This window comes from Ranitomeya imitator, chromosome 4 (assembly GCF_032444005.1).
Source record: "Ranitomeya imitator isolate aRanImi1 chromosome 4, aRanImi1.pri, whole genome shotgun sequence".
NCBI lineage: Eukaryota > Metazoa > Chordata > Amphibia > Anura > Dendrobatidae > Ranitomeya > Ranitomeya imitator.
In genome coordinates, this window is record NC_091285.1 from 423,439,117 (window position 1) to 423,454,719 (window position 15,603).

The 15,603-nt window shown below is 45.3% G+C and overlaps 1 protein-coding gene across 7 annotated transcripts in view; it reads right to left on the reverse strand.

Moving 5' to 3' along the window:
* SBF1 (SET binding factor 1) overlaps positions 1-15,603 on the reverse strand; it is a 260,258-nt gene that overhangs the window by 151,182 nt on the left and 93,473 nt on the right. For all 7 annotated transcript variants that reach the window (XM_069765474.1, XM_069765471.1, XM_069765468.1 and 4 more), the window contains 7 exons: positions 15,423-15,536; positions 10,764-10,841; positions 10,008-10,121; positions 9,785-9,913; positions 9,582-9,680; positions 6,903-7,107; positions 1,560-1,672 (listed from right to left, as the gene is read on the reverse strand). In XM_069765474.1, the coding sequence (XP_069621575.1) occupies positions 1,560-1,672; positions 6,903-7,107; positions 9,582-9,680; positions 9,785-9,913; positions 10,008-10,121; positions 10,764-10,841; positions 15,423-15,536 (852 nt within the window). The remainder of the gene's footprint in view (positions 1-1,559; positions 1,673-6,902; positions 7,108-9,581; positions 9,681-9,784; positions 9,914-10,007; positions 10,122-10,763; positions 10,842-15,422; positions 15,537-15,603) is intronic.

The following is a 15,603-nucleotide window of genomic DNA, read 5'->3' on the forward strand; positions in this document are numbered from 1 at the left end:
TCAATAGTAAAGATAGAATGTTAAACATAATTAAAATATTTAAAAAAAATGGTTATACTCACCTACAGCAAACAGCCGATCTCCTCAGCGGCTTCCGTTCCTATAGATGGTGTGTGTGTGCAGGACCTTCGATGAGTCATGTGACCGCAACGTCATCGCAGGTCCTTCACACACCATCTACAGGAACAGAAGCGGCCGCGTGCAGCGCTGAGGGGCAGGAAGACTCCGGGGCCATCGAAGGTGAGTATATCACGATTTTTTTATTTTAATTTTTTTTTTTTTTTTTAACAATTACATGGTGCCCAGTCCGTGGAGGAGAGTCTCCTCTCCTCCACCCTGGGTACCAACCGCACATGATCTGCTTACTTCCCGCATGGTGTGCACAGCCCCATGCGGGAAGTAAGCAGATCAATGCATTCCTAGGTGTGCGGAATCCCCGCGATTCCGCAAATTTAATGAACATGCTGCGTTTTTTTCTGGAATGCGAATCAGCTCAGGAAAAAAATGCAGCATGTGCACAAAAAATGCGGATTGTATTCTATTAAATAGGATGCTTAATGTGAGCGTTTTTTTTCGCGGTTTTATAGCGTTTTTATAGTGAAAAACCACGAAAAAAACGCAAAAAATCTGCTAAGTGTGCACACAGCCTAAATCTTCACATGATTTCTATTATTGCAGACTACATGCACTGTAAATAAGGAATCTTACCAGCTATTAACTGTTCACATATATTTAGTTTGGACAGCAGAAAGAAATTACCTGATCAATGTAAAAAAATAGAACGTTTATACTCCACAATTAGAACAGTTATTACTTATGTCCCTTTCCTTCCAGTAATTAGCTGGGGTCCTCGACACCCAGATTGACACTGATCTCTATTTCTGGCATGTCTAGATTTATGGTTTTCCTAAATTAGTTATCCAAGATACAGTTTTATTTGGGAATAAGCTTGCAGACATAGAAAATCCCAAACACGCCATTACTCACAGTCACTCAGCTCAGCGCTGCATATCTGCGGCTGCTCCAGTCTTTGTTGACTGGATGCAGCTGTGATGTCAAAACGACAGCATACTCGACCACTGCAGCCAGTTGCTGAGATCAGCGGTTTGTGTCCTCTACATCAGCAGAGCTGCAGAGCCCAATGACTGGTTGCAGCAGTCAAGTGTGCTGTAGCCATGATGTCACTGCTGCAGCCTGTCAACAAAGACAGTATTGGCATGTTTGCTAGTTTCTATGTCTGATACATTTATAATTGAATATAAGTTATTCCGAACATCCTGTTTAAATTATCACACATTATCTATAACATAAATTAACTAAACTGCTGATTCCTTCAGGTTTCAACATTGGATCCACCTGATATTCTGTTTTTGGACTGGAAGGAGTCAGTGACTATTGAGAGAACCTCATTGATCAGCACATTATCATCTAACTGCCGGATAGTTGACTTCCTTGGTACAATCCCTTTAAGAACATTTTACATAAATCAGAAACAGATCAGCCAATAATACAGGTAATGGGTAGATCAGAAAAAAAAAAAAAAAAAAGAGGACTCCTACCTTTTTGGCCTCTAGCATTTTGTTCTCGAAGATGTAAGAAATACAGTTCCTCACAACTTCTAGCCGCCTATTGCTATTAGCCAGAGCACTGCCGTTCCGCTCCACAATTGCTGCTACAAAACACAAACATCAATGGGATCAGAAAAGTTACTTTGGTCGCCCACTTCTACCAAACAAAAGTCTATTTAACACAAAAATGCCCAGTTAAAAGTAAGAGACAAGAGAACTCAACATTCCTGAATAACACTACATATGAAGGAGATGATAAAACCAACACTAGCCGAGTATAATCCAAATAAAACATATATTTATTAGATTATAAATTAGAAGAAGTGAAGTAAAAAGTCTGCTACATTCCAGAATATAGTGACCAAAGTTACAAATAGTGCCACGTAATTGATCAACAATCAGATACAGGTAATAGAATAAACAAGCAATGAATGGTCCCAAAAAATAATGAATAAAAATAAATATTTAATCCTATAACCAATAATTTAATCAGATTGCACTCAGGATATGAATATAAATGCAAAGTGCAAATTGCAATATTAATCAAGGTATCATGGTACCACCAGAAAAGTTAGTACAAAATTAAATACAGCCGATGGTTGCAGTGGATCCTGTTATATACCGTATTTTTCGCTTTGTAAGACGCACTTTATTTCCCCCAAATTTGGGGGGGGGGGGGGGGAATGGGCAAAAAAAGCAGATATACCACTTACCGTTACAGGCTGGGATGAGGGGGGTGTCCGCCGCCGCTGTCCAGGGTATCTGCTGCTGCCCAGGGTGATGCTGGAGTCTCTGATGCTGCGGTGGACTCTGCCAGAGCCCCCCGGCAGCTCGTCCGACCTTTCCTGTGTGACAGACTCTGGGAAAATGGCCGCCGGGAGGCGGCTCAAGCACAGATAGAGATCTTGGCACCAAGATCTCGGGAGATGAGATTTCAGCGCCAAGATCTCATCTCTTGAGATCTTGGTCCCAATATCTCCATCGGCACATGCTCCGCCTCCCGGCGGCCATTTTTTCCGAAGTCCAATGCACAGGAAAGCATGGACGAACTGCTGGGGGCTCTGGCCTTTCACAAAATGTCTGCAAAGCCCCCCGCAGCACCGGAGACACCCCTGCAGCACAGGGCACCTGCACACCCCCTCATCCCAGCCTGCAGCAACGCTCCACTCCTGCCTCCTCCAGCAGCGACCCTGGGTCCCCTCTTCACCGCAGCCACAACCCCCGATAAGCAATAAGACGCATGGATTATAAAAAGCACCACCAATTTATTTAAAAAAAAAAAAAATTAATATTCTTCTCCTCAAAATTTGGGGTGCGTCTTATAATACGGAGCATCTTACAAAGAGAAAATACGGTAAGTCTCTGGATTAGTAGTGTGAGTGCCATGTGTGAGCGTATTTGCAGTGAGTCACTAGCACTCTCAAAGAGTATAAGTATATCAAATCATAATAGGACTTAATTCTGTTTTATAAACATAAGGATGAATGACGGGGAGATCAAAACATCCAACACCGCGGAGACACCATCACGTGTTTCTCAACGCAGTGATCCAGAACACTGCCCCCATCCCTTATGGGAAATATGCAAATGCACGTAGAAAAGCCGTGGAGACACCATCACGTGTTTCTCAACGCAAGCAATAAATAGCCAGGTCTTTCCCCGGGAAGGAACAACCACGGGAAGGGCAGCATCCAAAAAGTATTTTGGATTTGCCCCTCATCAGTGTGGAGTAAGAAACTGGCTATTAGGAGCAGTGCCTAGTAAAAGGACTATAAACATAAGGATGAATGACCTCGGGGAGATCAAAACATCCATCACCGCGGAGACACCATCACTTGTTTCTGCCCTTTTTGGATGCTGCCCTTCCCGTGGTTGTTCCTTCCCGGTGAAAGACCTGGCTATTCATTGCTTGCGTTGAGAAACACGTGATGGTGTCTCCGCGGCTTTTCTACATTAATTCTGTTTTAAACATAGATGAAAAAATGTGAAAATGGGCACTTACAAAATGAATGGCTTGTAACCTTGGTGTCCCAGTTGCACCAACGCACGTTTTATTGTTCTTCCTCCCTTGGCTTATACACGAGTCATGGTCCCAGAAAGCAGGTGAGGGAGGGGGAGCAGCGGGCAGAAGCCGGCGGCTGTGGCTATAGCCTGTGCCACTGCTGTAATAGCGCACAGTGCCAGCCGCCGGCTTCCAGCATTTTTCATACTCACCTACCAGTGCGCCCTCAGTGCTGGCACTGCATCTCGTTCTGGCTGCCAGCTACTGCAGCTGCTCCAGCCAAGCGATCACGTGGCCCTGCTCATTAAGGTAATAAATATGCACGCCTCTCCACTCCAATAGGCGTGGCACGCATATTCATTAACTTAATGATCAGGGCCACGTGATCACTAGAACAGCTGCTGGAAGTCGGAACAAGATGCAGTGCCAGCGAGGGCGCGCAGGCAAGTAAATAAGATGTTTTGTTTTTTTTCATTTAACAGGAATTATACATAGGGATAAGAGGATAAGGAGCCACGCACACCAGGACAGGGACCGGGGAGCCGAGCACACGAGGACGGGGACCGGGGAGCCGAGCACACAGTGACGGGGACCGGGGAGCCATGCATACAGTGACGGGGAGCCATGCATACAGTGACGGGGACCGGGGAGCCATGCATACAGTGAAGGGGACCGGGGAGCCATGCATACAGTGACGGGGACCGGGGAGCCATGCATACAGTGACGGGGACCGGGGAGCCATGCATACAGTGACGGGGACCGGGGAGCCATGCATACAGTGACGGGGACCGGGGAGCCATGCATACAGTGACGGGGACCGGGGAGCCATGCATACAGTGACGGGGACCGGGGAGCCATGCATACAGTGACGGGGACCGGGGAGCCATGCATACAGTGACGGGGACCGGGGAGCCATGCATACAGTGACGGGGACCGGGGAGCCATGCATACAGTGACGGGGACCGGGGAGCCATGCATACAGTGACGGGGACCGGGGAGCCATGCATACAGTGACGGGGACCGGGGAGCCATGCATACAGTGACGGGGACCGGGGAGCCATGCATACAGTGACGGGGACCGGGGAGCCATGCATACAGTGACGGGGACCGGGGAGCCATGCATACAGTGACGGGGACCGGGGAGCCATGCATACAGTGACGGGGACCGGGGAGCCATGCATACAGTGACGGGGACCGGGGAGCCATGCATACAGTGACGGGGACCGGGGAGCCATGCATACAGTGACGGGGACCGGGGAGCCATGCATACAGTGACGGGGACCGGGGAGCCATGCATACAGTGACGGGGACCGGGGAGCCATGCATACAGTGACGGGGACCGGGGAGCCATGCATACAGTGACGGGGACCGGGGAGCCATGCATACAGTGACGGGGACCGGGGAGCCATGCATACAGTGACGGGGACCGGGGAGCCATGCATACAGTGACGGGGACCGGGGAGCCATGCATACAGTGACGGGGACCGGGGAGCCATGCATACAGTGACGGGGACCGGGGAGCCATGCATACAGTGACGGGGACCGGGGAGCCATGCATACAGTGACGGGGACCGGGGAGCCATGCATACAGTGACGGGGACCGGGGAGCCATGCATACAGTGACGGGGACCGGGGAGCCATGCATACAGTGACGGGGACCGGGGAGCCATGCATACAGTGACGGGGACCGGGGAGCCATGCATACAGTGACGGGGACCGGGGAGCCATGCATACAGTGACGGGGACCGGGGAGCCATGCATACAGTGACGGGGACCGGGGAGCCATGCATACAGTGACGGGGACCGGGGAGCCATGCATACAGTGACGGGGACCGGGGAGCCATGCATACAGTGACGGGGACCGGGGAGCCATGCATACAGTGACGGGGACCGGGGAGCCATGCATACAGTGACGGGGACCGGGGAGCCATGCATACAGTGACGGGGACCGGGGAGCCATGCATACAGTGACGGGGACCGGGGAGCCATGCATACAGTGACGGGGACCGGGGAGCCATGCATACAGTGACGGGGACCGGGGAGCCATGCATACAGTGACGGGGACCGGGGAGCCATGCATACAGTGACGGGGACCGGGGAGCCATGCATACAGTGACGGGGACCGGGGAGCCATGCATACAGTGACGGGGACCGGGGAGCCATGCATACAGTGACGGGGACCGGGGAGCCATGCATACAGTGACGGGGACCGGGGAGCCATGCATACAGTGACGGGGACCGGGGAGCCATGCATACAGTGACGGGGACCGGGGAGCCATGCATACAGTGACGGGGACCGGGGAGCCATGCATACAGTGACGGGGACCGGGGAGCCATGCATACAGTGACAGGGACCGGGGAGCCATGCATACAGTGACAGGGACCGGGGAGCCATGCATACAGTGACAGGGACCGGGGAGCCATGCATACAGTGACAGGGACCGGGGAGCCATGCATACAGTGACAGGGACCGGGGAGCCATGCATACAGTGACAGGGACCGGGGAGCCATGCATACAGTGACAGGGACCGGGGAGCCATGCATACAGTGACAGGGACCGGGGAGCCATGCATACAGTGACAGGGACCGGGGAGCCATGCATACAGTGACAGGGACCGGGGAGCCATGCATACAGTGACAGGAACCGGGGAGCCATGCATACAGTGACAGGGACCGGGGAGCCATGCATACAGTGACAGGGACCGGGGAGCCATGCATACAGTGACAGGGACCGGGGAGCCATGCATACAGTGACAGGGACCAGGGAGCCATGCATACAGTGACAGGGACCGGGGAGCCATGCATACAGTGACAGTGACCGGGGAGCCATGCATACAGTGACAGTGACCGGGGAGCCATGCATACAGTGACAGGGACCGGGGAGCCATGCATACAGTGACAGGGACTGGGGAGCCATGCATACAGTCACAGGGACTGGGGAGCCATGCATACAGTCACAGGGACTGGGGAGCCATGCATACAGTCACAGGGACTGGGGAGCCATGCATACAATGACAGGGACTGGGGAGCCATGCATACAATGACAGGGACTGGGGAGCCATGCATACAATGACAGGACTGGGGAGCCATGCATACAATAAGAGGGACTGGGGAGCCATGCATACTACGATAGGGATGAGGGGACAATGCATTCCCGGCTTATACTCGAGTCAGTCAATAAGCTTACCCAGTTTTTTGTGGCAAAAGTAGGTGCCTTGGCTTATACTCGGGTCGGCTTATACTCGACTACATACAGTAAATGAAAAAAAAAATGTATGGAAAATAGAAAATATTGTGCTAGTGAACTTTTAAAAATGAATGAAAACACAAACCAATAGGTGGCCCTGGAGGCACCATGCACTTCTTCTCCGACCTAACAGCAGGAGGTGCATTCTGTAGCTTGGCAGCAGCCTGATCCAAGATCCACTGAATGCTGCTTTCATCCAGGAGAGGGAAGATCTTATGCTGAGATCTCAAGTAACTGCCTTCTGTTGGTCGCTGAACTTTATGCATACTAACAGCAGGATAAGGGTTCTCCTAGAAGAAAAAAGGTTTGTATAATGTTTCACTGGTTAGAATAAATGAATAAAAAACAAATGTTCGTCCCTAACCAAGAAAAACACTCAGAAGCTTAGTTTAAGCACTTACACAGACATAGATTAATTACATTTCAAAATATAAAGAAACTCATGAATTAAGAAAATAAATGTGCTAACACAAGAATGGGACATTTAAACTAATGAACTGTATCACTAGCCATCATAAATCTGTTCTTAGATACAGATTGGGATAATTGTGGTGAAGTTGTTCCTGTGGAGTTTCCTGATGGAGTCTTGAACACCGAAACGCGTACAATAATAAAGCCACAGGTACTAATAAATACATTTACCACAATTATCCCTATCTGTATCTAATGACTGGTCCTTCCTGGACCCGTGGATCTGCTGCAACGAATCCTTTCAAAGCTTCAACTCCGCGTCATCTGGTGAGTGCAATCCTATGGATTAACCTTTTAACCTTCTCAGATATGACACTATTTGTGCTCTTTCCTTCAACAGTTTTCATAAAATCTGTTCTTAGGGAACTTGCATTTTGACAGCCATCTCGACCAAACAAGAGCATTGTTGTCACTTGCTTTTGAAGCAAAGTACAATTGTAAGTGCAATCATGAGGTCTGATGTCAAAAAACAATAAGTCTTAGGAAGGAAGTGCCCAAGACTCAGTGAAAACTGCAAATCTCACAGCTCTGCATATCCTGATATCATCGCTAAATATTGTCTAATTTGCTACTTGTTTCCTGTGATATGAAACTAGTGGCAGCACGCTGAGGTTTGCGTGCTGCAGGTAACATGAAAGCTTCTGCATAGCGCACAGTCTGCAGCTTCTTCTGTTCTTAGTTTTAAACGGAGGAAATTTCTATCAAAATATTTCTCATGTCACCCTTAGTGATGAGCAAGTGTGCTCATTTCTCGGGTTTTCCGAGCATGCTTGGGTGTTCTCCGAGTATCTTGGGCACGCTCATAGATTATGTTTGAGTCCCCGCAGCTGCATGATTTGCAGCCGCTAGACAGCCCGAACACATGCAGGGATTGCCTGTTTGTTCGAGAATTCCCACATGTATTCAGGCTGTCAAGCAGCCACAAATCATGCAGCTGTGGAGACAAAAAACAATCTACGAGCACGCCCAAGATCCTCGGAAATCCCGAGTAACAAGCACACTCGCTCATCACTAGTCATCATGTCTCTCATATCGATGTCATCTGGACAGGGTATCAAGGGACAACTTCTTCAAAACCCTTACCAAGCTTCCGTTCTTTGCAGAACTGTCCTAACTCTCCTTTGCGATAAATGGGGAGTTTATAGGAATCAGGGGTTGCAAATGTGTAAGAGGGTAAGAGACTACAGATATTCTATGATTTGGGAGTTACCAAAGCTTCTGTCTGCAGACAGACGTTTCTACAGAAAAAAGTGAATTTTTATCGATAATAAAGTTAGTGGAAGCATAAAATTGCTATAATTTGAAGAACTTTAGGAGCAAGTGATCCTCGTTAAGTGTTTAATGAAGATGCCTAAATAAAGACTGACACTAGAGGAAATCAGGATGGCCCATGTCATTCTGAGCCAACATCCCACATTGCAGAGAGAAATATTACTTTGTGATTGAAATCGTATGGTGACAATGCTTAAAGGGAACCTGACAGCACTTTTTTACTGCCCGTAAACCACCAATATGAATTACATAAATGGATAGGGGCCAATTTATTAAAGCTGGCGAAGCGTGCGCTCACATTACACCAATCTTGGAGTAAAAGACGTGTCAAATTCATTAAAGGGAACCTGTCAGCAGGATTGTGCACAGTAACCTACAGACAGTGTCAGGTCGGCGCCGTTATACTGATTAAAATGATAACTTGGTTGATGAAATCTGTCTTGTGGTTGTTTCTTAATCTTTATTTTCAGTTCTGTGATAATGAGATTCTCGTGCCCTAAGGCGGGACTGGTGTGTGTGTTGCGGGGTGACTAGTGGTATACTGATTAAAAGCTGGCTTCCCCAATTAGGCAATAGAAGCCGGCTGTCAATAAGTATGACACTAGTAGTCCCACCCTGTCAACAGGAAGAGAAACTGCTGCTCTGTTGACAAGGAGTAGCTGAATCCCTGGTAGAAGTGGTCAATGACAGGCGCTGGGTACAACAGATATGTAGTTGCCTCAGTTATCAACTACATACCTTTCTTTCTAAAGTCCCGGATATCCTCTTTAAACCCGACCCTTTCTGGCTTGACTGACATCTCTCTGGCAGAAGCTGTTTATGACCTACAGTGGCTGGAAATATGTCAATCAAGCCAGAAAAAGTTGCAGTACAGATTGGATTCTCGTTTGTAGACCAGAAACAAACTTGAAAATGTAAAATCAACTTTCAGTATAATAGAATTAGTATAATGGCTCAACCTCACAATATTCAAAAAGACACTTCGGCACTCAAATTGCTAACTCAACCTCTCAAAGCGTACATTTCTATAGAGCTTCTCGGCCAGTTCTTGCACGTGCTTCACAAGGTACTTTTGAGTTCCCTCCTCGTATTGTATTTTGTGCACATCGTAAGCAACCAGCTGTCGAGAAGACACATAAAATACACAAGTCAGAAGGAAATGGATGTGGTCACAAATCTATCATTTACTGGGAATACAAGTGTTCTATGCAATTCAGTGTCTACCTCATCAAATAAATCCAGTGATCTGTATGGTGGACCTCTCTCCGTCACAAATCCTGCAAATGCCATGCCTTCAAGAACCTTGGTTAGAAAATCATCTTCCACTAGCCCACGCTGACCCAAAAAAGAAGCCTGGAAAATACATATTTGTTAATGCAAAACATTAGTCACAAAACGATACATGTATTTGGCATTTTAAAGTGAAAAAAAATGGGAGTGAACCAACCTTATGAAACCGTATGACAGGCTCTGGGTGAACTCTTATCAGTTGAAGACAACAACGATATCCTTGCAAGACTTGAGCAAAAAGGCGAAGAAATACAGCGCGAACTTCCATATCCTATAATACAGAAAAACAAATAAAAATAAAGATTCAGAGCATCTCAATACACTTCTGCACAACAAGACATAGGTCACTTTGCATTACAAATACAATTGTATAAGAGAATGGCGATTATATTCTTCACACTTCAGAAGATGTTCAGCACGAAAAATGCATGCAAACATATTCATCGGGATTTACAATGTGCATTTATATGGGTTGTACAGTGACAAAGTCCGGAAAATTTATAAAATGTATTTATATACTTTAATTCTAAATAGCTACCATAAAGACTTCATATCGGACCCCCACAACTGGGACTGGTAGTATACGGTCTGCTGTTAAAACCAAGGGAGAGAACTTCCTCTCCCAATCCCAAGATCACAATTCCCCAAACAAAAATGTAGTGCTTTAGTTAGGAAACTGTTTTTTGCAAGCTGTGTGCTCAAAATACAGATTTTTTTAATGACATATTAAAAGGCACTCTCTGCAACCAAGTCCTATTTATGATGTGTGTATCCCATTGAATTAATGCCCTCATTCGGTGAATTTAATATAGGATAGGAAGCAGTGTGTATGATCACCTTGGGGGAGGAGTATCTGGTGTGTAGCGGATATGGAAAAAAGTACTTAGGAACACTGAGAAACACTGGTACTTACCTGCATTCGAAGAGTGGACGTTGTGATAGAAGAAGGAGGGAATGCCAAATCAGCAATCTGTAAAGCAGGGTCTAAAACCTGAGGAAACAGTGAAGCAGTTAAAAGCAAATTATACAACTGGCAAAGGGCTACGTAAAAGGTTTAAGGCATTTTCAATCAATGTAAATAAACAAGATAAATAAACCACAAAAAAGTACAAATCTGTAGTAATAGAACAGTAAGTTTTACAATGTCCGTTTTTTTCAAAATAGGTAAGTTGGGTTAAGACTTTTTATTTTCTGCATATTAGCAAACAATACACACTGAATTCTTATAACTCTCCTGTCTTTGGATCTGAAATACATCCATAAATGCTCCTAAATTTTATCTGCTGGAGCCATGTCTGGAAGGGACTTGATTTCCCCTTCCCATAAATTAAGAACACAAACTCCACTGCTTAAAAAGTATGAGAAATAAAATGCAGGAAATTTAATTAAAAGTTCATATCTCAGAATAAAGCTCAAATACGAATCAATCAAGTTGGGTTATTCACGAGTCTCTCATTCTACAATTAGAAAATAAAGCTCATGTGACCCTGCCAAGCACACAGGCAATATGTCATTAATATCAGGACTGGAATTCATATCTTGGTATCATTAAATTTTAGTTTTTAAATAATAACAAGCATAATATACCAAAAGCAGCACAAAGATTTACTTCCTGTGGAGGGAAGCTGCAAACGACATTAAGGGGAACCCGTCAGGCCCCCTATGTCCTCCAACCCCTTAACATTTCTGAATTTAATGATAAATTCCCTGCCTAACCAACCCTTTATCCTGTCACCTAAACATGTTTGAAAAAAAAAAAAGGATTTATAAGCAGTTTGTCTTACAAAAAGTAGTCCTTTCACTAGTCGATGTGGCACTGTTTTCCCCAGACTAGTCGTCCGTCTTTGCATGTTATCACGTCTGTGGGCATGATGTTATGATTTGCGCACAGCGGAAGACGAGAAGCGCAGAAGGCGGCTCATGTACATCTTCTGCACTTTCAGTCATGCACAGTGCGCCTAAGTCGGGAAACGTACACCCGGATTGAGAGGCGCAATCCTGGCTCTTGCAAATAACGTTATCATGCCCTCAGGCGATTGATATCATGCAAAGAAGGACGACTAGTCTGTGGAAACTAATGCCCCATTGACTAGTCAAATAACTAATTTGCATAAGAAAAACAGCTAATAAATACTTTGTGTGTTGTTTTTTTTGTTTTTTTTAAATCTGTGTTTGGGTGATTAACAGGTTAAAGGAATGGTTAGGCGGGGAATTTAGCAATAAATGAACAAATGCTGTTGGGTTAGAGGGCATGTGGGATCTGGCAGGTTCACCTTAAGAGGAAAGATCACAGCCCGCTATCCTATTTCTAAAGGACCCCATACTCATTAGATTACCGTCCACTAGACCCACAGATATCGGCTGACAGCCTTGTAAATATGTATCTTCCAATTACCCAACATATGATGTCAGGGGACAGGAGAATACCAGCACATCAAATTTCCAATGGCTGAACCTATTTTGCTCTGGTATATAAGCCGCTGTCAGGGGAGTCTAGCAGCGTCATTCTCCTACAGAACACATTACCGCTCAGCCGGGACAAATCATAAGGTGGGCTTAACCCTCCACAGAATCCAAAGGCGGCAATACAGGAACTCTTCATATGTTATTACCCCTCTTAGTCAGTAGTTATTTATACTCTCCGATTGCTACTGATTTATACTCACCGATGCCTCTACCCTGTGCCAGTCATTACACTGGCTACCCATCCACTCCAGAATCCAGTACAAAACTACTACCCTCATCCACAAAGCACTCCATGGCTCAGCACCACCCTACATCTCCTCCCTGGTATCAGTCTACCACCCTACCCGTGCCCTCCGCTCCGCTAATGACCTCAGGTTAGCATCCTCAATAATCAGAACCTCCCACTCCCGTCTCCAAGACTTTACACGTGCTGCACCGATTCTTTGGAATGCACTACCTAGGTTAATACGATTAATCCCCAATCCCCACAGTTTTAAGCGTGCCCTAAAAACTCATTTGTTCAGACTGGCCTACCGCCTCAATGCATTAACCTAACGATCCCTGTGTGGCCTATTTATAATAAAAAAAAAAAAAAAAAAGGTTCCTCGCATCATGTTCTCATACACTTTATGCAGTATTAGCCCTCTGTGTCTGTACTGCTACATACTTAGGCAGGTAACTGGTTCATGCAGCTTTACATGAACACCTGAGCCTTACACTATAGCTGGTCCGAATAACTAAAGCAATTGTTACCATCCACCTCTCGTGTCTCCCCTTTTCCCCATAGTTTGTAAGCTTGCGAGCAGGCCCTCACTCCTCCTGGTATCTGTTTTGAACTGTATTTCTGTTATGCTGTAATGTTTATTGTCTGTACAAGTCCCCTCTATAATTTGTAAAGCGCTGCGGAATATGTTGGCGCTATATAAATAAAATTATTATTATTATTATTATTGCTAATATACTAAAGGGTAAGAAGTAGAGCAATTGCATACAGTACAGACCAAAATTTTGGACACACCTTCTCATTCAAAGATTTTTCTGTATTTTCATGACTATGAAAATTGTACATTCACACTGAAGGCATTAAAACTATGAATTAACACATGTGGAATTATATACTTAACAAAAAAGTGTGAAACAACTGAACATATGTCTTATATTCTAGATTCTTCAAAGTAGCCACCTTTTGCTTTGATGACTGCTTTGCACACTCTTGGCATTCTCTTGATGAGCTTCAAGAGGTAATCTCCGGGAATGGTTTTCACTTCACAGGTGTGCCCTGTCAGGTTTAATAAGTGTGATTTTTTGCCTTATAAATGGGGTTGGGACCATCAGTTGTGTTGTGCAGATGTCTGGAGGATACACAGCTGATAGTCCTACTGAATAGACTGTTTGAATTTGTATTATGGCAAGAAAAAAGCAGCTAAGTAAAGAAAAACGAGTGCCCATCATTACTTTAAGAAATGAAGGTCAGCCAGTCCGAAAAATTGGGAAAACTTTGAAAGTGTCCCCAAGTGCAGTTGCAAAAACCATCAAGCGCTACAAAGAAACTGACTCATATGAGGACAGACCCAGGAAAGGAAGACTAAGAGTCACCTCTGCTTCTGAGGATAAGTTTATCCGAGTCACCAGCCTCAGAAATCGCAGGTTAACAGCAGCTCAGATTAGAGACCAGGTCAATGCCACACAGAGTTCTAGCAGCAGACACATCTCTACAACAACTGTTAAGAGGAGACTTTGTGCAGCAGGCCTTCATGGTAAAATAGCTGCTAGGAAAACACTGCTAAGGACAGGCAACAAGCAGAAGAGACTTGTTTGAGCTAAAGAACACAAGGAATGGACATTAGACCAGTGGAAATCTGTGCTTTGGTCTGAGGAGTCCAAATTTGAAATCTTTGGTTCCAACCACCTTGTTCTTTGTGTGACGCAGAAAAGGTGAACGGATGGACTCTACATGCCTGGTTCCCACCATGAAGCAAGGAGGAGGAGCTGTGATGGTGTGGGGGTGCTTTGCTGGTGACACTGTTGGGGATTTATTCAAAATTGAAGGCATACTGAACCAGCATGGCTACCACAGCATCTTGCAGCGGCATGCTATTCCATCCGGCTTGTGTTTAGTTGGACCATCATTGGAATAGTGCTCATAATCTTATTATTCTGGCTTTTATTATATATTTATATATACATATATATAAAATTTCTGAATGAGTTTACGTGGGAATTTATTTTTCTACAATGGAGGTAGAGGCTAATGATCTGTCTGTTCTGCCACGCACTAATCTCTCCCGTTTCAGTATGGTGACAGAACCGCTCCTGGTCATGATTCTTCTGCCTCCTGTGACAACAAGTTGACAGAGCAGCTCCCTTTTCACTCTATTTCAATGGGCATTACCGACAAGGTGACTGACAGCTGGCTCCCCGCTGCCAAAGTCAGTGCAGGATGATGTGCTAGCTCATGCAATGTAAAATTGCACTAACTCAGTGTGCTGGGGAAGCAGCTGTCAAATATCATGATGTGGGCAGTGACGCCCTGTCGACAGAGCAGTGCGGATGAGCAGGAATTGCTCTGAAGACAGGACATCACAGAAGTGTGAAAGTCACAGCCAGGTTCTGTGACCACTCAGACAAGAGAGATCAGCGGTCGGCAGAACAAGCAAGTAATTAGCATCCCACCTATAGCGGGGGGGGGGAAAAAATCCCTGATAAGTCCTATAATTACCATCAGGCTTTTTCTCGGAAGTCTGCTTTTGGGAAATATATAAGTATAGGGTTATAATTAATTTTGTATTTGTGCTAGCTACAATCCTTCTACTTCTAATCCAATTGTCACAATATGCTGGTGCTCTTCAGTCTAATTACCAGACGTATTATTAGAACATACTTCTATATTCTGAAGACAGATCCATTACACCAATAAATACATCATTTGCATTTAGAAAACATTTCAATATAGCATCTCATTCAAAAATATAAAACATGAAGAATATGTCAAATGAACATGCTAAAGCGGTTCTCAAGGCATAAATGATACTAAGAAGTAAAAGTAAATAAAAAATAAAAAGACCAAGCTAATCAGTGTTCCACAGTTGTATTGCAAGATTCTCACCAGTGACAAGGCATCTTGTGTGTGATGGACCAATGGCTCTGGCAGAAGTGGAATCTGGACACACTCAGGGATAGTTACAGTGCCACCATCTAAATCTGCAATTATTACATCAAGCTATGGAAAAAGAAAAAATTGGAAGAAATGATTGAGGTCATATTATAAATCAAGCAAAGTAGGTAGA